The sequence below is a fragment of the Catharus ustulatus genome, chromosome 8 (assembly GCF_009819885.2).
Source record: "Catharus ustulatus isolate bCatUst1 chromosome 8, bCatUst1.pri.v2, whole genome shotgun sequence".
Lineage (NCBI taxonomy): Eukaryota > Metazoa > Chordata > Aves > Passeriformes > Turdidae > Catharus > Catharus ustulatus.
Genome location: NC_046228.1, coordinates 16,315,130 through 16,340,016, shown reverse-complemented (window position 1 = coordinate 16,340,016; position 24,887 = coordinate 16,315,130). Strand labels below are relative to the sequence as shown.

At 40.5% G+C, this 24,887-nt stretch overlaps 1 protein-coding gene across 4 annotated transcripts in view; it reads right to left on the bottom strand.

Moving 5' to 3' along the window:
- The window catches only part of PLCE1 (phospholipase C epsilon 1), a 142,385-nt gene that overhangs the window by 23,851 nt on the left and 93,647 nt on the right, over positions 1 to 24,887 (bottom strand). For 2 of the 4 annotated variants that reach the window (XM_033065666.1, XM_033065667.1), the window contains exons 5-20: positions 20,803 to 20,948; positions 18,779 to 19,037; positions 17,904 to 18,112; positions 15,347 to 15,388; positions 12,112 to 12,778; positions 11,455 to 11,637; positions 10,507 to 10,624; positions 9,996 to 10,155; positions 6,756 to 6,878; positions 6,535 to 6,671; positions 5,388 to 5,626; positions 4,335 to 4,396; positions 4,021 to 4,186; positions 2,148 to 2,255; positions 1,632 to 1,748; positions 1,392 to 1,550 (exon numbers count right to left, since the gene is read on the bottom strand). In XM_033065666.1, the coding sequence (XP_032921557.1) occupies positions 1,392 to 1,550; positions 1,632 to 1,748; positions 2,148 to 2,255; positions 4,021 to 4,186; positions 4,335 to 4,396; positions 5,388 to 5,626; positions 6,535 to 6,671; positions 6,756 to 6,878; positions 9,996 to 10,155; positions 10,507 to 10,624; positions 11,455 to 11,637; positions 12,112 to 12,778; positions 15,347 to 15,388; positions 17,904 to 18,112; positions 18,779 to 19,037; positions 20,803 to 20,948 (2,895 nt within the window). The remainder of the gene's footprint in view (positions 1 to 1,391; positions 1,551 to 1,631; positions 1,749 to 2,147; positions 2,256 to 4,020; positions 4,187 to 4,334; positions 4,397 to 5,387; positions 5,627 to 6,534; positions 6,672 to 6,755; positions 6,879 to 9,995; positions 10,156 to 10,506; positions 10,625 to 11,454; positions 11,638 to 12,111; positions 12,779 to 15,346; positions 15,389 to 17,903; positions 18,113 to 18,778; positions 19,038 to 20,802; positions 20,949 to 24,887) is intronic. The other 2 variants (XM_033065669.1, XM_042779482.1) reach the window with 1 other exon arrangement.

Here is a 24,887-nt window from a genome sequence, read left to right as displayed (position 1 = left end):
CAGGCTTGCCCCGTGCCGCCGCTGCCCCGATTCCAGCTGCTTGCCCCCTCCCCGCGTGGCAGCCGCTCCGATTCTCGCGGCTTTCCCCCTCTCCGCATGGCAGCCGCTGTGATTCCGGCGGTTTTCGCCCCACCCCGCGCGGCGGCCGCGGTGCTTCCGGCGGCTTTCGCTCCCCCGCGTGGCGGCCGCGGTGCTTCCGGCGGCTTTCGCCCCCCCCGCGCGGCGGCCGCGGTGATTCCGGGGGCTTTCGCCCCCACCGCGCGGCGGCCGCCATGATTCCGGGGGCTTTCGCCCCCACTGCGCGGCGGCCGCCATGATTCCGGGGGCTTTCGCCCCACCCGCGCGGCGGCCGCCGTGTTTCCGGGGGCTTTCGCCCCCCACCCGCGCGGCGGCCGTCGTGCTTCCGGGGGCTTTCGCCCCCCCCACGCGGCGGCCGCCGTGTTTCCGGGGGCTTTCGCTCCCCCCGCGCGGCGGCCGCCGTGATTCCGGGGGCTTTCGCCCCCCCCGCGCAGCAGCCGATCCGATTCCTGCGGCTTTCACACCCCCCGCAAGGGAGCCGTCCCAATGTCGGCGGGCCGGCCCCGCGCGGGGGCGGCCTCGAAACCGGCGGGTCCGCCCCGCGCGGGGACGGCCCCGATGCCGGCGGGGACGACCCCGAAGCTGGCGGGTCCGCCCCGCGCGGGGGCGGCCCCGATGCCGGCGAGTCCGCCCCGCGCGGGGGCGGCCCCGAAGCCGGCGGGTCCGTCCCGCGCGGGGGCGGCCCCGATGCCGGCGGGGAGCCCCCGATGCCAGCGGGTCCGCCCCGCGCGGGGGCGGCCCCGATGCCGGCGGGCCGGCCCCGCGCGTGGGTGGCCCCGATGCCGGCGGGGAGGCCCCGATGCCGGTGGGCCCGCCCCGCGTGGGGGAGGCCCCGATGCCGGCGGACCCGCCCCGCACGGGGGAGGCCCCGATGCTGACGGGCTCTCACTTCCGGGGTGGCAAATGTCGCAACTTTGTAGATCAGATAAGGCGCACCGGACTATAAGGCGCACTTCCGGTTTTGGGGGGAGATTTTAGTCAAAAGGGTGCGCCTTATAGTCGTGAATTTACTGTAAATGTTATAGCCTCAGAGAAAAAGATTCATTTATGTTTGTCACACAGGGCATGTGGTGTTAATCATAATATTATGAAGTTCTATAAAATTAATATACACTGAAATTTAGTTAAGCTGTAGCTATAATTTAATATATGTGTTGTCTATTTATCTGAAAGCACTATACAGTGAGTTTTCCAAGTAGGAACGTGCATTAGATTATTCTGCTGTACATTTGGAAATAGCAAAAACTTCAAACACAAATGAACTATTCTAGCAAGAGTTGGTCTCACTGCTTGCTGTTAAGGAAGGACTTTACCTTTTGTTTCAATATATCCACTGGTGTTTGATGGGCTTTCAGCTTCTTGTTTTTAAGCAGGATTTTTCTTCTCAGTTGGTCCGGGGAAGGCAGCATGGGATCATCAGAAAAGTCACTCTCAAATAAAAACTTCGTCACCAACTTATCTCCAAATACATTCTGAAACACCAAGAACAGGTGATGTGTTATGGAAAACCCCACGGCACGTGCTTGGAATGACTCAGCACAGCTGATGGCTACCTTGAAGATCTCGGCCATCTTGCGCTGCTGGGGCAGTGAGCAGTGGTTCTCTATGGAGATGATGACCGGCATGTCGGAGGTGATGAACGCGTTGCGATCGATGGCCTCAACCACCTCCTGTGAGAGACAGAGCCTTTGAAAGGACATGGGAGTGTTCTGCAGCTTTCAGGTAACCTACTGCTGGCTCAGAGGGGGTACCTGCTTTCCTCTGCAAGAAGGAAGAGGCTACCTTGTGCTAAACAAGCTGGCATCTTGTTACTACACAAATGATAACACCTACTTCTATTACTTATGTAGCAACAAAAAGACAGGAAATTACACTATAAAAACTAATTTGAAAGTATATTTACCACTCAGAATTTCATAATGAAATAATGACATAATCTATAGTTTATATTCTATTAGAATTTAGCCCCATTAGAATTTGCATTTTTCTAGGAAGCAATTATTTTTTCCCTTTGTTACAGAAAAAATTACTTTTCACTTTTTTGTTTCTATATGCAATTACCAGCATACCTTAAAAGAGATCTTTGTAGTAAGAGTGTGCCCATGATAAATGATAGGCATGCCATCATCACCATCCCAGCAGTCCAATTCTACACTTCTGCAGCCTTGTAAAAGAACCTGCAATGCAATTGAACAGTGTAAGCACATCTAAGCCACAGTATCATGCCATCAAAGCAGAAGGCAGACATTGCAGAGCTGAATGAAAGCCCAGTGAGTCAGTAAAATCCTGGAAAGAGCAGTCTCTGTGAAGTAAACAGCCCACAGAAGGTACAGTCCCCAGCTAACTGCATTCCCTAACTGAATGCCTTATTTCCCATTGATAAAGAATGGGAAAATTAAGTGAAATATCTATGTTCCTGGGAGAATTACCATAAAGTTTTCAAATTGATGGTATTGTACAGGACACGTGGAGTCTGTTTGCAGAAGGTGGTTCTTAATGCATAGCTTAATTTTCTGAGAGAAACATTCCCATATTTCCACTTGCAAAAACAGCTATTAAGTAACATGGTAATTTATTTCAGATTGCTTCCATAACAGTTTATAGGAAAAGCACGTGTAGTTTGTTTGCTGGGTTTTTTTATTATTGTTAGTTTCATAAATAAAAGACAGTCTGAAAATGAAGTCTTAAGAAACTTCTATGAGAATAGTTAAAATGGAAATGTGCCAGGACATCTTAATCAATTATATTAAGCTGTTTACAGCCATCAATTAATTTATCAATTTTTAAATTATTCATGTATTTATCTTAGAAAGCCATTGCTAGAAAAAACAATGAAGGAAGCAAAGAGGAAGGATGAAGGAAGAGATGAGCTAACCCCTCTCTTGGTAGCCCAGCTTATTACTGCTATCAGTATTTAGCGTGCCTGTCATCTGTACTACAATTTAATATTTTACTGAACAGAAAGATCTCAACAATCAAACCCATTTCCAGCAAAACCATTCATGAACAAAGAAAAAATTACTACTACTCCAAACCTGAAAAATTTAATTTCAGACAGTTTTGTCCATAGCTGGCACTCCACCAGAACCAAGTGCCCCTTCAGCTGGCATCAACAACTTGAGGGACAGGAAGAAGCTTTTCTTAATCATGCAAACTTTAAGGCAATTGATCTCCATCTCACTTCCCATTCATTACCAACACAATATTAAGATCAGTGTGCAGTGCTACTGCAGGAACCTCTGCAATTGCTTTACTTGGTGCATTCATGTTATTCAGGATTTCCTAACAGCCTCACTTCTCTGTCTACAGCCCCAGGTGAAGGAGCACATGGGACACCAGATGAGTCCTTTCTCAGTGGTGAGTCACTAACTCTCAGCATAATGAAAACACTACTGACAGGAAGCTTCATGCTTTCTCCAGCATTTTGTAAATACATAGACATACAAATATATATATACAAACAAACACAGAACTGAAAGCCCAAGGGACAAATTGTTCCTTCCCTGATCACCACCAATCAGGCATAAAGTCTAAAAACTAGAATATTCCTAGAAGTAATGTTTTTAGAAGTTATAGTTCTATTTGAAATTTGTCTTTGCAGTGCAATGTACAGTATTTCAGTAGTGTTTCTGACATCTGAATGAACTAAAATATTAGATCAGTCTTTCCTGTGGGAAAGTCTAATTTTAGTAGGTTGGGTCAGACTGACTGGTGTCTAAATGCTATGAATCTCAAACTAAACCCATTTTTTTGCCTTAGAAAAGGCATTTGAGCACAACTGTGCTTACAGGCAGCTTTCCCACACGTCATGTTTTCCAACATTTTGCAAGCAGAGGTTTAGGACATTTAGATTTTCAAAGCAAAAAGGTCATGTTCTTGAAAGTTTCCAGTAAAACAAACAAGTTCATGTTGAAAGCTACACGACAATCCAATCCTGCATACCTGGCTGTAGAGCTCCACTGAGGACTCCCCTTTAAGCTGATGGCCAGTAAGGTAAGTATTGTGTGAGGATTCTATGTAGTAATATGAGAGAGGAAAGTGCAAGTCCTCAGCATTCTCCTGTGATTCATCATTTTTAGAGGCAAAGTTGTCTTTATCCATCAAAAATCTAGAAATGAGAAGATGTGAGGAAATTTTATGCTGTGCTGAGCATTTTGTGACTCTCCAAGAAGCATCAATACACTGGTATCATCTTTTTACACACACACACACACACAGATATATATATATGTATTAAAAAGCACTTAAGTAATTACCTTGCAAATCCTTCAAAAGATAGCAGCCCCTGCTGGCACATGTTCACACTAGGTTCAAATTTCTAAAAGGAGGAAGAAATCAAAGATATATATATAATAACAATTCTTAGAAATATGTCTTTGTAATGCTTTTATGTGTAGTCTGCTTATAGCACTAAACAGTTAGTAGGTAAACAGACTTTTTGTGGATGAAGTAATCAAGTGCCCGCAAACTGTGTTTTACAAATTACTTCACAAGCATACTAAAATCATAATCATAAATCAAAGAACCATTCAGGTTGAAAGGGATGTTGGGAGATTGCCTAATCCAACCTTCTGTTCAAAGCTGAGGTAGCAATTTAGTTGAAATTTAGAAAGATTTATGTTCAGGTGTCCTACTCCTATCTAGTGTGATTAAATACAACATACTACCATCTCAATTAGAGTTGTGGTATTCCAATTTAAAGTTTTTTTATAATTTCTGTCTTTTAAACTCTGCAATTCTATCTTATATGTTGATAGTTATATACAGTTTTTAGCCCTGGTTAACTGCTAAATGGGGGCTCCATTTTGGAGTATATTAATTATGGATGTTTGGAGGAATAAAAATTTTTCTACACACTTTCTAAAATCTTCAGCCGTGATATATAAGGCAATAAAATGTCCATGTTTGCTCTGGAAATTTTTTTTTACAATAAAACAAAAATACGTGGAAATGGTGCTTTTTAAAGTTCCAAAGCAAGATTATGCTCAATCAAATGTGAGAAATAAAAGATTTGTGACGAACACTTTTCCTAGGTGGTGACATCCCTTCCCTGCTAAAGTACACATAGTTAATAAAACTATTCATTTGCATTTTTAAAGTGGATACATTTATGGACAACCATACAATTTTCTAGCCCAAAATAAAGATAGTATTAAATTTTAAATTCAAGTAAACTGCAGAGACAATAACAGTGTGAAAGGAGATACCCCCACAGATGCTATTCTGAACAGCATACAATGATAATGGGGGAAAATGGAAGCAACAGGAGTTCCAGTGTAAAGGAAATGAAAGATATTTGTATTACAGACCTGGATAATACTGAGGATTTCATCATAGGTGCAGTGCTCTCCTTGGCAATTCACTAGGAAGTCATTCAGTTGCTGGATTCCTACTCCAAATACTCCTAGTGATGTACTTTCAACTCCAGTGCCATTGGTTACGATGCTGGCAGCAGCAATAGCATCAGATATTTGCCTCTGGTTGTCTGATAGCTGCTGCCTGCTCTTAATGAATAAACCAAGGTCTGAAACATTTCTAGTCAACAAATCTTAAAAGAAAAATGAGGAAATAAAAATATAAGCTAAACAATTATGTGTATTACATACCCTGTATAGAATATAATGTAGTATACAATACACACAAGTATCTCACTGGGTGTTTTAGCACTGACACAGTAAATTAGAACAAAACCATCCACTAATAAAAGCGAGAGCATTAAGCATGCATGTGAGAGAACTACAGGTGTCCAATTACTCTGAACAAAATCCTGGAACCTTCAACATGGATCCACAGCTTACTACACACCCAGGATTCTCCTGCTGCCTCTCACCACCACAAACAGCCTCAAAGCATTTCCTTCACTGTGTGCAACCCCACACCCCTCCTGTTCAACCACCCTTTATCTTCTTCTAGTTTCATATGCCAATTGTTCTGCACACTCCCCACAAGCTGATTGGCACAAAGACTGTTTTCTTTACTTGTAGTCAAAGTCCCAGACTTAGATTATGGTAACTGAGGAATGTAGAGGGGGACAGAGGCTTCCTTCTCCTTTATCCCACATAAAGCAGATCCACTAGGAAACTAGATAAGAAAAAAACAACCAAATGGGACACAGGGCACAACCTCCTCATTTCTCCTCCCTACATTTGCTCAGTGTTTTAGTCCTTCCAGGGCTCCTACAACCTGTACAGATCCCTGGGCTAAGCCATTCAGCAACAAGCTTTATTCCTCTGCTATTACCAGTTACAAATATATCTGGCAAATGGGAAGCTGGAATACTTTTCCTTCCCTTCATTTTTGTCTTATGTCCTGCTAGCTGCACATTAGTGGAGGCACGGCAGCAGTCCTCTACTTAAACTGGTAACTGATAATGGGACTGACTGAGACACATTTTATTAAAGCAAATAACTGAAGTTGCTCAGCAGTCTAACAGTTGCATTTTTCCCTTTAACAAACCTAAATCAGGCTGGAATCCACTGCTATTTTCATCAATCTTCAGATTAGTATAAAGTGGAGCAGGGTCTAAGCCAGATCGATTGCAAGGCACAGCATAAACATCAAAAAGGTCTTTCAGATCCTTGCGGCTACGGACACTGCAAAAGGAGCAGAAAAGTTCAATTTTTGCTCTTTTATAAATTTGAATGAATGAAATTAGTACAGAAAAAAGCATCTTTTACCTGAAAGATTTGAAGAGCTCTACAAATTCCACAAAAGTCATGTTGCTGTCAGACACCATGAAGCTCTGAAATCCCTTCATTCCTCCTTTGACACGGCCATGCCAGCTACTGCTGCTCCATGTGCTAAAATAAAAAAAGACTGCTGTAGTTTGGTTATATTAAACTTCTGCTTAATTTAAATATTATGTGTATCAACAGCTTATTTGTGCTCTCCTTAATGCATTTATTACCAATATCTGGAAGAAGGAAATAAAGCACCATCTTACAAGATGCATAATGATACATTTTACCTTCTTGCTTTATAGCAGCTATTTTTTTTTTCTTCAAGACAACAGCAAGTTTTATCAGAATGAATAAAGTATATTATGCAATTTTAAATTATCATGTGGAAAAAGGTCTGATGCACATGGCACAAACGAAAGCACTTCTTTTCCTTTTAAAGAAAACAATGCCAGAATTCTTGTATTGTAATTCATTGAAGATGAAATAATAAAACAGATTGTTCTGTAACTGCAATCATTAATCTAAGTCATGCAGCCGAACAAGGTTTTTGAAGTAGAACCAGCACATTTCCAAAAGTCACATCCCAAAATGTTTCGGCTTCTAGAGGATTTACACTAGTAAGTACCATTAGGCCCTGACTTGAGCAGCATGAACAAGTCCTTAGTGAACTACATGGAGTAACTTGCAATGCTCTTGAGCTCCTTCCTGGGCCTAAACACCAATGAATACACATTACAGGAATGAGATCTGCCAGCAACTGCAGCCTGAAAAGGGCAGGATCTAAGCAACAACAAAAATCTCAAGAACTATCTCATTTAAACCATAATTAGTTGTACAAGTTACAATATTTCCTTCAGAATATCAGACCACAGGTTAGATTTTATTGCTCTGTAATGTTCAAATACACACATCCATTCTTCTATGAATTTTGCCATCGGGTTCAGTACAAACAGTTCCGAGAGCTGTGATGGAAAAACAGGAAAACAGGACCAGCTTGTTCAGTATTCCTAAAGACATGCCTCTAAGCAGGTGACTTTCTACACAAATATGCTGGACCAGATTCCTGAGTTTACTCCTGGCATGGGATGGATGCATGCAATTGAAAATAAAATGTGATTTAAAAGTATTAAAAATATCATCTACATTAGTTGATAATGTTCAATTTGTTTGAGATCACTATGGCAAGTACTGACATACTGCATATTACTTTTTTTAGCTAAAATAATTCCTAGCATTTTTATCAGACAGGAAAAATAAACCATGATGAGGAAAGTCTCTAGATTCCAGAAAACAGACTGGAACTGCAGAGTACCAAATGGGAGACCAAGAGCAGAGGAAAATGCTCAGCATTTCACCCCATCTGATCACTAAAGATTATCTTCCAGAGTAATGGAAAATAAATACAAACAAAAGGTTTTCAAGAAAAGAAGGCAAAACCCCCTAGAAAACCCCACCATCACCAATAACCAAAACTGCAATTAGTAGCAGTAACTGGATTATACCAGTTACCAGTAGACAGTTAATGAGAGGAGGTTTACTCTCCCTTCCCAAAAAAGCCCCCATCTCTAGTTCTCCATATCCTGTGTTCTGTGTCCCAGTGGCCTTATCAACCACCCTCCTGCTTCCACCTTACAAGTGGCACTAGATTGCCAAGAAACTTCCAAATTCTTTGGCTGCCCATCTGCTTTGAAGGAATGACAAAAGCAGCTGCATGCTACCTGTGTTCAGAATAAAACTCTCTCCATTGCTCCAAATTTCTTACTGGCTCATGAAAACTGGGTCAAGATAATGGGCAAAACATGTAAATCTTTTCTGAGGAAGACTTCTTCAGGACAGATGAAACAGCCATAAACTACATCCTGAGCAATTTTCAGCAAGAAGGGTCATAGCAAATTTGGGACTGCTCTGCAAAGTGATGCTGTGGAGGTGCCAGACAACTTTGCCAGGGAAAACCTGTGATAATTGGGGGTTAGCTACACACAGATCCATGCAGAAACCTAGTCCTGAGATTACTTGAAGGAATATTAGCTGTCCTTTTCCAGGGAATGCGAGTTCTCCATTGATGCCTTTTAATCTCATTTAGAGACAATTACTATTTTGGCATAAAAGCAAAAAGCAGATTTGCAAAACACAGAATCATTTTCCAGAGATAGTAAAGTATTTCTTCCGTTCAATGTAAAAGAAAGCTGTTCTCACCCTTACAAAACAAAAAAAATTGCTAACTAAGACAAATGCAAGTTTGTGAATGACAAAAAGAGCACAGAGGCTGACAAAGCAGTGTTAACCCAACTACACATGTTCACAGGTGCTCTGCTACTCACACCTGTTGTCAAATCCAACTATTTTACGTATAAATACAATCCCCAAGAAATACACAACAGGAACCATTGCACAAGACATGTCTCTTCAAATATAACGTTCTATCAGCAGCAGTAATTTCTTCCATTGTTTACTGTCGCTCTCCTGGAAACTTCAAGATTCATACTCATAATGGTATTTCAGCATTCCTTCTCCAAAAAGGCACTGGAAAGCCTCTGTTGAGACTGTCTTCTTGTATGTCATAAGGTACTGTCCACGTCCCTGACATATTATTAGTACTGTAATTACTACTACCATCACTATTAGTATTTATAGAATTAATATAATAGTGCACTATGTTACTGCACATACTGCAGCAGTATAACATACACTGCCTAAGTGGCACAAAAAAGATGAATGTTCAAGAAAAAGAGGCCTGTAAGAGAAAGATTCCAAATTGATTCCTCCAATTCCCAAGACAGTACTGCAGTCATCACCAGGAATGTCAGCAAAAGTTATTACTCCCCCAGGTAGAAATTATTTGTGCTGAGAAACCTCAGCACTTCAGTTCACACATCTATAATATTTCTGTTGATTTTCACTATACAGAAAATGTCTATAACTATGTTTTGGAGAAGATCTGGAGAAAGAGTTAAACTCTGTATTTGTGTAGTTTTGGAAGAGCATTCCAATCTGCTTCTGTAACAGATATAAACTGAAACATGCTGCTCAGGGACTTGCTACAAAGCCATCCTCAGATTCATGGCATTTCAGCTTAAATGTCTTGTGCTGTTCTACAATGTGCTTTAGATGTCTACAAAAAGGCTAATGACATTTCTGGCGCTGTTTTTGTCAGATTTTGCCAGTTTGGTACAAACTCCACATTTGATAATAAATAACTAATAGCAGTTTCTTTTCTTTTTAAATCAAAGCCCTCACCTAGACTGACTTTTGCTTGATGATATTACAGGAGAGGAGACTGGTCTTGCTGGTGAAGATGATGCAGCTCCTAAGCTGGGAGATCCAGATGCTGTCAGAGAGTGAGCTCTTCTCGATGGCAAGTTGTTAGATGGAGAAGCATTAATAATTATATTTTGATCTAAGGAGAAAACAAAAGTTTTCATCACAGTTACAACATCTGGCCCAATTAAAAATGCCTTTGTGTAGGAGACCTATATGAAAATTCATCTAGCTTTGTCCCAAAACAGTCAAAAAAGTACGTATTGAATAACACTTACAAATGTATTTTATCTGAATAGAAAGGGAATGCTACTGAAACTGAGTGAAAGAACAATCATGAACCATTAAATAAATTAATTTCAGAGTTCACAGATTTGGAATTACAACTGCAAAAGTAGCTTTATAATTTTACTTTTAACACTACAAAAAATGTCTGCATAAAAAGGCTTTGAGCCTGATGGACTTTCAAGCACTGAGGCAATATATTTACCTGGTTCTTCTTGTTCATCAATATCTTGAGGATCTGAACCACTTCTGTTACGATATTCCTTACAGCTTTTTGCCTTCCGAGTTGCCATTTCATCATCAGTGGCCTCTCCACTTTCACCCTAGAAATAATGAGCACCATAATAAACATCCCAAACCCACTATTTCCATTTCATTGCAGTACAACCTGTAACAAAACTGTGAGATAAATCAGCTGTTCCTTATGAAACAGACTCCTGTGAGGCCAATCCCAGCAGAAAAGAGACAAACAGATACACGGTGAAGAGTGGGACCATTGGGTGTTACCTCAGTTTGACATCGCACAGATGACAATGATTGTGCCTCCCTAGAATGTTGCAGTTGGTTTTACACTATTTCACTGATGCACTGGAGCCCTAAAGAGGATGGATGGATCTTGTCATTTGAGAATCTTTCTACCTGCCCACAAAAAAATGTAGTGTAGAAGTGCTAGTCCTGCATTTTCCTCTCTCCTGCCTACTGTTGAAAGCAGTTTTGTACAGGAAAAGAGAGGAGACTGCCAGACTAGGTCGTGTTTTCATCACCCACATCAGATAAAATGGCTGCCACTGCGATGTAGAATAACTATGGTAGTGTTTTTCAAAACATTAAAAGAAAATCGGATTAAAAACAATGATACCAACCTCCAGACAGCACTTTGCATGCCAAGATTTCTATCACCACCAATATTCTATCTTTATACTGAGGTAGTACCTAAAGGTTGCAAGAAGATTCTGCCCCATTCTGCTAGCACCTACATGTTCTAAAATGCTGTAAGCATGAGAAAAGAAGAAACTATTGAAAAACAATAATCCTCAAACCTGAAACTACAATAAACAGTTTTAAAACAATTATCTAATTTCTCTGGTTCAGAACACAGCTACACAGTGACTACAAGAAGGAAACAAAACACACAAATAACAAAACATTCTACCCTGATGAGTACTTTCTTCTTTTTCTTAGCTGTGCTGATTCCCAGGGTGTTGTTTCTTTGCACATTGGGCTTCTCAGTGCTTTTGGTGAGAGATCCTGTGCCTGTGCTTCTTGCACTCCATCGTCTGCCTCCAAACAGCTCAACAGCCTGAGCCAAGGTTGGGCCCTCAAACCTTCCATCCTCCTACAAAGATTCACAGCATTAACAAAACAAGGAGAATAAGGACACATTTCTGAAGCAATAATACAGACATCTCTGAGGAACCAATGAAAGAAACATCAAGAGGAGGCAAATTTTGATTACTGAGTGAATTCCCCAGGACTATTTTCTTCGCTGCTTTGGGGATGTTTTTGGACCTAACTATTACCATTCATTATTTTAGTGCCCTTTTGAAGTAGTCATTGTTTTTTCCTTAATAAAATACTTATTCCAAAACATATGAAGAGCTTTGTAAGAAAAAAAAATTAACCTCAGTGTATTTAAAACTTGCAAGGTTTAACATAACCTTGTGTGGAGGTCTTGCTGCTTAAGCCACATTACGAAATTGGAGTTAGTGTTAATCTTTAATCTAATCTTACTTATGATAGAAGCTAATTGCATTACATTAAGCTGCTGATGTCTTTGAACTTTCTTACAGAGAATCAAAGCATCTTTTACCTGGTAAAGGCTGACGTACTGTTTCCGTAGCCACTGTAGTCTTTGATCAGGGAATCTCCTCATTTTTCTTACAGCTTTAGTCAATTCCAGCAATCCATCATACAGCATTCTGGCAGTGTATTTTGGAGCAACAAAGTGCAGTAACTTATTATCAGTAGTCTGAAGTCCATAAAGTAGAGTTATACCATTTTCTTCAAGGGACATATTGCAAAGTTTATTTTGAACACACACAGTGTGCATATCGATGCCCGAGTGTCCCATATATACAGCCTTGGCTGAAAACAAGTCCAAAAAGCCTTCCACCAGCCCAGTATTACCAAGAAACTGGTATTTACCAAGCTCAGCAGTATTGCCCAGCACACTCAGCTTTGCCCTAGCATTTGCAGGGCAAACTGTGGTGGGTTTTGTCCAAGTCAAAGTACTATTGTCAGGCTGGAGCTGCAGAAAGCAGCGAGCTGAGAGATGTGTCTCCTGGTCATAATGAATGACGGTTGCCCCTTGTTGCATGAACTGATGGACGTCAGCCCTGATGGACAACACGTACCAGGGAATGAGTTCTATCCCATGACAGAAAGCCTTTTGCTGCTCTTCTGTTGAACTTGTGTCCCATTCTTTCAACTGCTCAAATATGTCACTTTCAGAATCTGAAAGATCTCCGATGAGAAATCTGCACGTGAGCAAAGATGAGAGATTTGTATTTAGAGATACATGTGCTGATTTATGTTATGCTTCATGAATATTTTTTTTCTGCTGTAGTTTATAAAAATGGAATACTATCATCACTATATAATTGGGAACTTACAGGAACTTGTGTAGCTTTTGAAGTATTACAATCTGTGTTATTGCAATTTTGCATCAATTAAGAGATGCTGCTACAATTACTTATAACTCCTGAAACAGTGTGATTATATTTTCCTAGAACTTTCCAAATTTTGCATTAGTAATAAAAAGTCTGATTGGTTCTTAAAGCCAAGTGATTCCAATTTCTAAACCCACTGCATAAGATTGCTTCAGTTGAAATATTAAGCGCCATATGTGGAAACTGTTAGCAGGATGTAACGCATTTCAGACAGGACTTCTAATCTCTGTTCTATTACTACAGTAATTTCACGAATACAAGCCGCAGCAATTTGATAAAAATTTTGGTGGAAACCCGGAAGTGCAGCCAATATTCCGGGGCGGCTAATACATGAACAATATTCTAAAAGCTGCCAACACGGAAGTGAGAGCCCGCGGCAGCCCCAAGCCAAGCTGGAGCCCGGCCAGCCCCAGCAGAGGTGGGAAAGCCTGGCAGAGGCGGGGCCAGCAGTGCGGGGGGCACGTGGCAGAGCCTGAGCCAGCAGGGCGGGGCAGGGGGGGCGGCAGAGCCCGGGCCAGCAGGGCGGGGGAGCCCGGCAGAAGCGGGGCTGGCAGTGCACGGGAGCCCGACTGCACAGGGGAGGATAGCAGAAGCAGGAAGCCCGGTGGCGCGGGGCTGCCCGGCGGCGGGGAGAAGCCCCGTAGAAGCAGGGCTGGCAGTGCACGGGAGCCCAGGAGAACCGGGGCCAGCAGCGTGGGGGAGCCCGGCGGTGCGGCGGCCAGCAGTGCCGGCCAGGGCGAGCCAACATGGCAGCGGCGGTGCAGACGGGAGCGGGGAGCCAGGGAGTCTGGCAGCGGCGGCGGCAGCAGCACCGCCCGCAGGGCAAGCAGACGCGGCAGCGGCAGTGCAGACGGGAGCAGGGAGCCTGGCGGCAGCAGCGGCCAGCAACACCGCCCGGCCGGCCCAGCCAAGCCGTAGCGCCGAGCCGGGCCATCCACCCCTGTCGGCAACCATGAGCGGGCCGAGCCTTCCTGGCCCCGCCCTGAGCCAGTAAACCCCGCTATGCCGCGATCCTGTTACTAATTGGCCAATTTGTGAAAGCTGCGCACGGATTCTCGCTACGAACGAAAGTGCGGCTAATATTCGGGGTGCGGCTTATCTATTGACAAAGACAGCAACATTGTCGAGGCACCGGAAGTGCGGCTTATAATCCGTGCGGCTTGTATTCATGAAACTACTGTAATTTAATGTGCAAACCGTTCACATTATATAATATTCTGATTAACAGTAGTAAAATACTGGGTAAAATACATACCTTCCTCATAAAGAATGCACAAAGAATTTTATCAGATACTTTCCACAAGAAATTTCATTTTACTTAAGGAAAATATTAACATAAAACTTGAATGCAGCAACTAAAATTTCTGAAATATTTTTTCAAAATTAGAAATAGTAGATACAGAGCAACAATACTGAACTAATAGAAGTAGTTTCCCTGCAGAAGCTTCTAATGTGTGTGAATCCACAAATGTTCAATATTTGGGTACTGCAGTGAACATAGAAAAGGACAAACTGTTCTGTGTATAACAGAACTAATGAAACACATTTTCCTAAGGATATCCAGACAATAAAATCCAAACCATCTTTCTCTATATATGCTTCAAGATATCTTGTCCTAATATCCTCTTTGCTTCCCCTTCCTATCATCACAGTACTCTCAGTTCCTGCTTCTTACCTACCAACTAAGCCAAAGATGACTCATGTTTCCAAGTCACACACACCATCTCCCCCAGTGTTAAACAGATGACTATCAGCTTTTCCTCCAACTCTCCTCTGCCTCGATGACAAATTAATTGGAATTTTTCCCTTATTACATACAGCAATGATTCCTCTACAAATTTATTGATTTGTGAGATCTCTGTCTCTTCACCAAACTTATAAAAAAGTGGCAAATAGGTTGAGGTTTTATTGCTTGTGGTGAAAGGACTGACAAAATCAGTTTTAAGTGTAGCTTTGATTCTTTAAGAAATATTCCTCCAAATACAGGTCATGCATTTTAACAGAGCTGACATAAATTGCCTTACTAGAGTCTTACCAGACATATAAACTGAAATATTTACCTGTATTATATAAAATTAACATTTTGAAACGAAACAAATAACTGAAGCAGCTCCTTCTCCCCTATGCCCTCAAAACAATTGAACAATCTCTGTAAAAGTGTTATAAAATGTATTAGGAGGGTAGCTGTGCATGGCTGGAGGAGTCTTACAGCAGAGACAGAAACGGAGCTTTGTTTATGCCTTGTTTCAATGCTGCATGCTGTAGATTAAAATGTTCAAGAAGCAGGTAAGCCCAGCACACACACATAACCACACACAGAGATGCAGCCTCTGGCACGAGCTCCCAAAAGGGACACCAGCGACTGAGAGCACTTACACAGCCCGGGCCGGACCAGGGGCTTTCTTTACATGTGCTGCCCTGAGAGGCAAGGAAATGAAAAGATAAAGGAAACAGTGACACAGATTGCAGTTTAGAAGAGAAAATTGCAAGGTATACAAAAAGGAAAAGAATTGAGGTTTTCCCCTATTGTTTTATGTTATTTACTGTAATTGGAAAAGCCTAAAAGCGAAGATAAGATCAGGCTAATGAAACAATGATTCAAAATTCAGAGTATCTTCATAAGTCGCTCAACAATTAACAACTCCATAAAAACTGTATTTCAATTTATTTTTAATTTCCCTGCCTACCTTTATTTTTAAAAAATTATTAATTGTCAAAATAGAGTTCTAAGGAAGATTAATGTTTGATATTTATCTGGCATGTACAGAAATCCAGGGCAATTAGATGGGTCACTGACTACAGAGTGACAGAGCTTATTTGTTAACGCAACTAGGAAAGTAATTATACCCACTGCTCACTGATTCTATTAGATGCCTTTCATTTTCTGGAAATCAAATTAACCTACCAGCTTTGGTGCATTCATGTTCTACAATACTAATCCAAATCATCAAAAGAAAAACTAATAGAAAATCTTTCTTACAATTATAAAGTAATGAAAAACATGTTATGCAGTGTGGTTTTCTGCCTTTATGACCACAATACTGTAATTATCAGATAACACATAATTATGATATAATTAGGATTTTATAATACTGTATGCAAATATGTCAGGTCTCACAAGGAAGAGAACTTAATTTCTTCCTTAGAACCCTTTAGCTGTTCACAGCAATAAAAATAAATCAAACACAGCCTCCATACAAGTACAACAGAACATTGCCCTTCAGCCTCTAGCAATTTGCTCCTGTGCCTCACCCAGCTCTCTGCACACCCAGGAAAGACATGGCAAGTGAATAAGGAATTCCAAAGCCTGTGAGATACTGGAGTTAAATCAGTGCTTTCAGAAGTATTCTTCAACAAGTATTTTACTGTTAAAATCAGTATTTATTGCATCAGAAGTACAGATACTCATAACTGAGCAGTTAGCAGTTTGAACCAGAAAATATAACTTTAATTACCTATCCATAGTTCTGTTCACTTAAATTTTAAATTTTCATTTCAGATTCACACTGGGTTTTTTAAAGAACTGAATTCATACTTTAGGTTAGAATGCAACTTAGTAGATTATATTTATGAATAAAGCATAAGTAATTTACAGTGAATTTATTTCATAAGCACATAAAAAAGGAACTCAGTTTAATTCCTGTTTTGCTCGTCCAAGTAAAATGTTTATATGCCTAGCTTATTCACCATTTAAACTGTGATTTGCAAATTGATTTTAAAGCATATCAGTTAACAAAAAATAATTCCTGGAAGATAGCATTAGGACTGAAGTAAGTCAAGAGATAACATATGTGGGCAGAGAAGTGGGTCTGTCTTTCTTGGCTTAGGCTAGTGCACCACTTCCCAGAAGCAACTAAAGCCAGATGTGAATAATTCTATTAGCAACCATTCTTTCAGGAAATAATGGTTATTTATTTGAAATGAAATTTAGAATTACATGTTAATGAAATAAATGCATTTTAAACAGGAAGATAGTAGCTGCCTCTCAGGCAGTCACTTATTAGATTTAATGTTTAATAGCTGAAATAATTTGGATAGTTCTGAACACATTGATATTTGTGACACACCTTATCAGTAAAATAACTCAAGCAGTGACTTAAGCCTGTTTTTTTAATGCAAGCCCTCACATAATTTTACAGTACTTCACCTCAGAGCAGTACAGTTCTGTTACTTAATTTGAAGTTAGTCTAACACAGTTACTTAGTTGAAAGCTGACCTGACCATGTATGTCTACATGGGCTTTGCAATGAAACCTTTCTGCAAAGCAACATTCTACAAGATGATGTGATGTCCTAAACTTTGCATTTGCTGTATTTCCTGCTGCTGACTGGTACAGTCTCCAAGTGTGGTCTTCAAAGGAAGCCACATTACTGAACATTTTTTTTACACAGGGCACAATGAAGTAAACTTATGTGCAAAATAGCAGTGTTACAGCAGCCTGAAAACTCAAAATGTGTACTCACATATGAATGTTTTCTGGACAAAACTGAAACCCCTGAAACTAACATGTCCTTAAACAAAGAAGTCTTTTGAAGTATAATAAATAATCTTTTTCTGAAGGGGCCAGAACACTGCCTGAGCGTGCAGAATATAATGTTCTGAGTTCTGATAACAAATATGTCCTGGTGCTATTCCTGTCACTAGAGATCAAAATTGTAATTGTAACTGTAGATTTTTAAAGCTCTCTGTGTAAGACAAAAAGGATTTACCCTTATCATGAGAGGAAGTAATTACATCATGAGGGAAAATATAGCTATACAGAGCGTTTCCAAGCAGTTGAGTATTAGGGGAGAAAAGTTCTGAATTTGAAATGATAAATACAAGGGAAGATGTTAAAGTTTCTCTTATTTCTAAAAGTAAGCCTTGGTAAAGAAAATCAAAGACTAAAACCATGATATTTACATGTAATGGTAGTAAATAAAATAAGACCTACTGGAACCGGTTTTTGTCCTTCAAAGAGTTTTTCCTTGAATCGCTCCCCTCACTGACATTATCTTCACCCTCTTCAGACTCCAAACTGCGATTGCAGCTCCGAATAGTTTGAAAGATACTGTTTGTTGTTGATTCTTTTTCTGGATTATTTAAACCATCTTGGCCTACTCGTTGTAAGAAATTATCTTGTCCACTGTAATCTGAAACAAACTACAGAGATATCGGAAAGATTAGTATAGTTACAAATAGAACATTGTGTCATCTACTTCTCACTGCAGAAATTTTTACTATTAAGAATATTTAGCACATATTTCCTACTTGCTTCCCAAGGGATTTTGTGCCTACTTGCAACCCAAAACAGACCAAATCATTTAATAAAACAAGTAACACAAGTTAAAGTAACTCCTGAAAACTTTAAAAAAGCCTCAGTCTTTAACTTTTCATCTAAAAGGGGCATTTTTGTTTTAAAACTCAAAAGAATTGTTTTTGCTGTAGATGAAAAGCTTGATCTGCGGAGCTTCTAAATTCTGTTTTTAAGGAACTGAAAACTTCCAATTCCCAATGAATTAAGTGAAAGGTCCAAGTATTTAGCAGAAAATAATTAAACATTTCAGGCTTTACATATTTAATCCAAAGCATAAACAAGTTCCTTTATTAGGAATGCTGATTTCTCAGTATTCTGCTATTGAACTAGGTATAAACAACTAAATCTAAATTGCTAGGGAACCATGGGAGTTAAATTGAGGTCCATGTACCTGACCAGTCTAGTAACAGTCTGGTTTAGCAACCTTTAACTAGATTATGCCTTTGTGGAAGATTATATAAAATAAAACACTGGCTAATAACATAACATTTTAGAATATTTGTCTAATTTACCTCTAGTGTTTCATCCTGCGAATTATATCGTGGACAGAGTCTGATGAGGCTTGATGCGCCATCCAAAACTTCACAGAGCTCTTTTAAAAATACACCACAGAAAGGAACAACTTTACAGCCTGGAATATTGAGTGCCCTGTTGACCACTTTCCTGTACTCAGATGATGACTCGTGCTGCGCCATAGCATCCTTCAGACTTCGCATGGTTTCAATATCAGACTGGTCCATAAATTGCCACATCTTTAAAACTTTTCTTGACCTATCGCAAGAAAAGATCACAACATTTATTTTAAAAATTTAAACAATTTACCTTCAACACCAGCAGCATATATGTAATAGAGGGAATTATAACTGCTCAGAAATGAATGAATTAATTAAATCAAGGCCATTTTTTAATGAATATTCCCTCCTTTGAAATATCAAAAACAAAAATGAGAAACTAGCAGTCTGATCTACTGGAGCAGTATCTAACATTTTAATAAAAACCCAGCTGCACAAAACATACCAGCAGGCTTTCTAACATTTTTATTGTGTCATTGCCTAAAATTTCTAAGGGCCCATAAAGAAATTAGAAAATATTAAGGAAACAGCATAAAGATAAACCAGAGTTTTTCTTACAAATTCCTCCAGCTGTATTATGAACAATCCATAAAGCTAGCAAAAGTTAGGGGATTTTAATTAAATTTCTTTTTAAAAATTTACATTGATTTCTTCCCCAATTTGCTCACAAAATACATTGTTTATTTTCATAGAAATAAGGAAGTCAGGACCATGTTCAAGCTCTCAGGCACCAGTGCAGAGCTGTAGCTGAAACAAAATTCTGATTTCCAACAGAAATAGCTCCAAGGACTGTGAGTACCTCTGGGATTTCTCTTACCTTCTGTGCTGATCTATGCAATCATGTGGCCTTTCTTCCCACCCCTGGCCTCAGACATACCAAAAGATCCAAAAATACACTCACAGTAGACTGCCCTTAACCCCACTTTCCATCCCTGTCCTGGAAATGCCCATCAGCACCAGCCTTCATCTCCTCTGTCTCTTGTGCTGTGCAGATGCATTAGAGACAAAATTAAGCCCTTAATTTGCTTTGCATTTTCCCTTATAACTTACATGGCTTAGAGACTGTGGATGCATTCTACTGAAATATGTTCCCCTTGCCTATGAGTGTTCCAAATGAGCTTTAGATACCAAAATCATAAACAAATAGCTCAATGAGATCCTTACTAAACCACAAAGAACAGAAATGCAAACCTTTAGGGCTTTGTTACACAAACATGTTATACAACGAGGGTCAAAGCCAAGAGATGGGAAATTTGATCTTAACTCTTCCCTGTTTCCCTCCTTCCATTTGCTGCTCTCTGAACTGCCAGTGCTAAGGCACAGCTTTCCTGCTCCCCTGGCCCCACATGAAGCTGTCATTCCAGAGGAAAGCACACAATGAGCTGTCTTTGAGACCCTACCCTCTCATCCTTGCAGGTCCTTCTACATAAGACCATCACAGCATGAGATCCAACATCAGTCTGCACACGTAAATCAGAGGGGTTAAAAACCAGATTTGGCTGTTTGGTCTTGATGGGGTTTTTTTGTCATTTTGGGGTAGTTTCTTTCTTACAGTTAAGACTGATCCTTTTAGAGCATCACCATGATTTAGTTTTGGTTATGTTCTGGAGACTCCAATCCCAAGTTACATTAGTCGTAGCTCATTAGACAAACTACAACTGCTTTCCCATCTTCTTTTTACATTTTTAAAAATTTCTGTTAAAAAAAAAGTTTTCTAATGCAACATATTCAGCATGCATGCACCAGGAAAACTAATGAGTCTTCAGAGCATTTTGAGAAAAAAGAAAGGGTTTAGCATGCTTCATTTATCCAAAAGGGATTACTAGAAAGTCACAGCATGAGATGATGTGGCTTAGCCATGGATTTTTGTTTAGCTTCATTGTTGTCCAGAGACATCTGCTTAACAGAAGCTGCAATGTAATCTATCACTGAAAAGCCGTTTAAAAAATAAGAGTTGCCAGTACCTTAGCCCTGCCAGGAATTCCATTACAGCATTGTAGTTGCCCATATTCCAGCAGCATTTTGCCACATGAACTAAGTATGAGAAGACTTCTCGTTTCTCCTCCATAGAACCTGCAGTCAGGATCAGCCAGGTAACCCACGAACTCACCTTGTAAAACCAAACAGACAGAATAGTCAGCCAAAGCAATGCCATCTGGACCACTCATGCATACTTGACAGATAATGTGGGCTTGTTTGGTTTCTTCCATCAGGAGGGTATCAGGCAAAATTCCACTTACACACTCATAGCCAAATCACATATGCAGTGACATATTCACATTACAACAGTTAAATCATTAACTAGTTTAGAAAAACTTTTTTTAAACAAAAAACTACTGCATGTTAATATGAGGTATTCTGAATATGCACTGATGCCACAGAAGAAAATGGACAGCTTCAGCTAGTGCTGATTTCTAAAGCTGCTGGAGAGATCTGCAGTATAAATTCTCTTTAACATGGCTTATAGATCTTAGTCCCACAGTGAATAAATCCTTGTTAACAAAATGAACTGTGAAAGTTGATAAATTGGAATTTTTTGGTTTTGGGTAATTTCATAAAACTAGATACATTAAATGCACAATTGTCCTAATTCCTGTGTGCATCAAGCATTTCAGATAACTTGCATTACCTGTTTGCAAGATCACAAATGAAGTAAATAAAAAGAAATCCCATCTTCTGAAGTGTGCCCATACTTCTCATTGGTAATTAATTAATGCCAGAATCAGAAATCAACTTAGTAAATTATTCTTTTTGTATTTAAACAAATAAAAATCAACCCTTCATTTTATCAGTGCGCAGATTTTCTTTTCAGTTTATGTTCCCACAACATCCATAAAAAGTAGTTATATTTCACATGGAAACCTAATTTAAACCAACTGTTTCTTTTTACTATATGACTCCCTGGAGGCTTGTTTTTTGTCATTGTGTAAACACTTAGGAGGCAAGAAACGTGATTTGTTTACTGACACTGTGTTCCATTCTTTGGTCCTGAAGGACTCAAGTGTTTACAGATAATACCAGTGTGAGGAGAGGTTTATAAAAATTAGAAAATGTCATTTCACCCCTCAGGGGCTATAGACTTTTATTTTAAAAATCTAGCATGAGAAATAAAATGTAAATGCAATAGTACTAACAGGGAAATTACCCCACAGAAAATATATAGGGCTTGTATTTATGCCAGACTGTACAGACTCGGTGCACTGAGCCAGCTGTTCCTGAGGGAGGACAATCAAAGACTATGAAGAATCTAAGTTGCTATTTAACCTGTCTGATGGCCAATAAACAATAAATGAGAAATGTCCAGATGAGAAGAATAGTCATACTCCCTATATAAAGAAAAAAAAAAAATCACTGTTTTAGGGCTGAATTATTGAAGAAATTCATTCACTGGGGACATACTCAGGAGTGAGGACAATGGTTATGGGGATGCTCTAACAGGTTGTGAACATCAGGATCAGCACACTAACCACTGCAGCAGCTCAGAAAGAGAATCTGAATTCAGTTAAAATTTTATTTGACATCTTCAGACAATTATTCCTAAAATATAAAACCCCAATGAGCAAAGAAGTGCGTACCTGAAGAGCATGGAGGAAGGAAAATACAAACCACCATAGCACTACATGGCATGGGGGTCAAATGAGGGCAAAACCAGAATAAAAGGCAACAGAATAAATCCACTAAAAATCAGAAATTGTGAAACAGAACAGTCAGATCTGTGGAACAGATTTGTTTTTGTATGCTGGAATAAAATTACATATTATTTTTGGATATTATTCTCGCTTTCCAGAAATGGCTCTGTTAGGTAATGCAACTGCTAAACATGCAATCTCACAAAAAAAATTAATATTTGTTTGCTGTGAAATACCAAATGTGGTAATGATTTAATTAACATGGTTTTAGAAATTTTAAACAATCATATAATTTTAAACAGATATGTTTCAATCTAATATAGTAAAGATCTAATGATCAGGAAAAAACAGTTTCAAAATCGAAAAAGAATGTCTAAAAAGGCAACTGACTTCAGACTCTCCATTAAGAGGAAACCTTTAAACTAGGGCAGCCACTTGCTGAAATTATATTTAATAGAGAGTTTAAGACTGCTATAAACAGCATGATGAACTTTTATAATCTGTAAACACAAACAAAAAATTTAGAAATGTTGGTATTTTAATTTTTCCTGGACATCAGGAACAGATGGTATTCAAGAAAAAACAAACTTATCAAATTTTCATTGAAATGGAAGTTCAGAAGTGGGTTTCCTCAGATGCTGCCTGTGTACAGCTGAGCTAGATGCACCTCACACAAAAGAAAAGCAGAGAAGAACTGTACAGGTACTTATTTCTTGGTGGCTATGGAATTCACCTGGAAGCTGAATTCAGAATACTGTGTTTCCCACTTTGGCAAGCAAGTAGCACAGACAGTATTTTGATGTGGCACGATTTCTCTGTCACTAAACCCCGGGGTTTTCTAGTGGGGGAAGAGAGCAAAGGGAAGGTCCACCCTGGCAAGCTGTGACTTCTGGACTTCAGCCAAGTGGACACCGAACAGCACCTCCTCTTGGAGCACTTCCCTCTTGTTGGCTGGCAGAGCCACCTCCCCAGCTGCACCACAGCCGGGGAACACCTGAGCAAAGGATGAAGCACCTCAGCTGCCACGACAGCAGCACGAGAGCTTCACGACTCAGGCACTGCCTGAGCACACACAGCACATCCCAGCCAGAGTGCACAGGAGTGGCCTTGCCAAGGAGCTCAAAATACATTGCAAGAACTTGTCAGAATGAGCAGTAAAGCTTTTTGGACTAAGTTTTTGTGTTGGACAGCACTTCAACATCAGATCACAATCTACGTATCAACACAGTAATCATTATTTCCTTAGTTTACTTTTTTTTTCACACATGACTAGATAGTTCTGCTTATGTAACTCATTTTAAGCTCCCTTCAGAACAGAATTCATCACAGCAAACCTATAATTAGATTTCCGCTGCCCTGCTGATGAGTCTGAAAAGCATGAGAAAATGTATCCTGGCTTTGTTACGATAACCCACATTGCAAGACACAAGAAAAGTAATAAATTAACACACGATCCACTTAAACAAGTTGGTAATAACATCAGTCTTTTCATTCAGATGGATAGAAATTAGTGTCTTTCAGAATTACTAATATTAAGTACTGAACAAGCAAAATTGAACAGATGTTTGCTTAAGATTGAAATATTTTCTGGTGCCCTAATAGAAATACTAACGACATTGAGCCCGATTAAGTTCAGATATATAGAAAGTAGCCTCATTGGCAAAGTTTAACAGGAAACAGGATTCGCCTTCAAATCTGAATCTCAGCACACAGGACCTGCACCAGATGTCCTGGCAATGCAAGCTGCACTGGGCAATATGTACTACAATTTGTACAAAAAGATCTGTGCAGTTTCAGGTTTTTGGAAATTATCTTTTTATATCACCTCTACTATTTTAACTGTACCAACATCTGTTTCATTAAATAACTACATTAATTTCACGAATACAAGCCGCAGCAGTTTGACAAAAATTTTGGTGGAAACCCGGAAGTGCGGCTAATAGTCAGGGGCGGCTAATATGTGAATAATTTTCTGACATTTACAACCCCAGACGTGCCAGCCAGGGCGCCGAGCCAAGCACCTGCCAGTAAAAGCCGGCATTTCGCAATTGTTACAGTGTTACTGTGTTGCCCTGGCTCCCTGCAGGCAGCACGGGGGGCGGGGAGAGAGGCGGGAGAGCTCTCTTCTTCCCTCCTCTGCTGCAGCCCAGGGGAGGAGGTTGGGGGGCACCGCCATTGCCGCGGTTCGGGGAGGGGGGGGGAAGTGCGCGCCGCCATTGCCGCGGCCCGGGGAGGAGGCGGGGTGCTTTGTCCGCGCCCGCCGCCGGCGCCACGGGCGCGGGAAAGCTCCGTCCCCGCCCACCGCCGCTGCCGTAGGAGCGGGGGAAGCTCCGTCCCTGCCTGCCACCGCGGGGCAGCGCCGACCCAGGGTGACCGAGCCCAGGGGCAGCGGCGGCCGGCCCCGAGCGGCAGCACCGGGC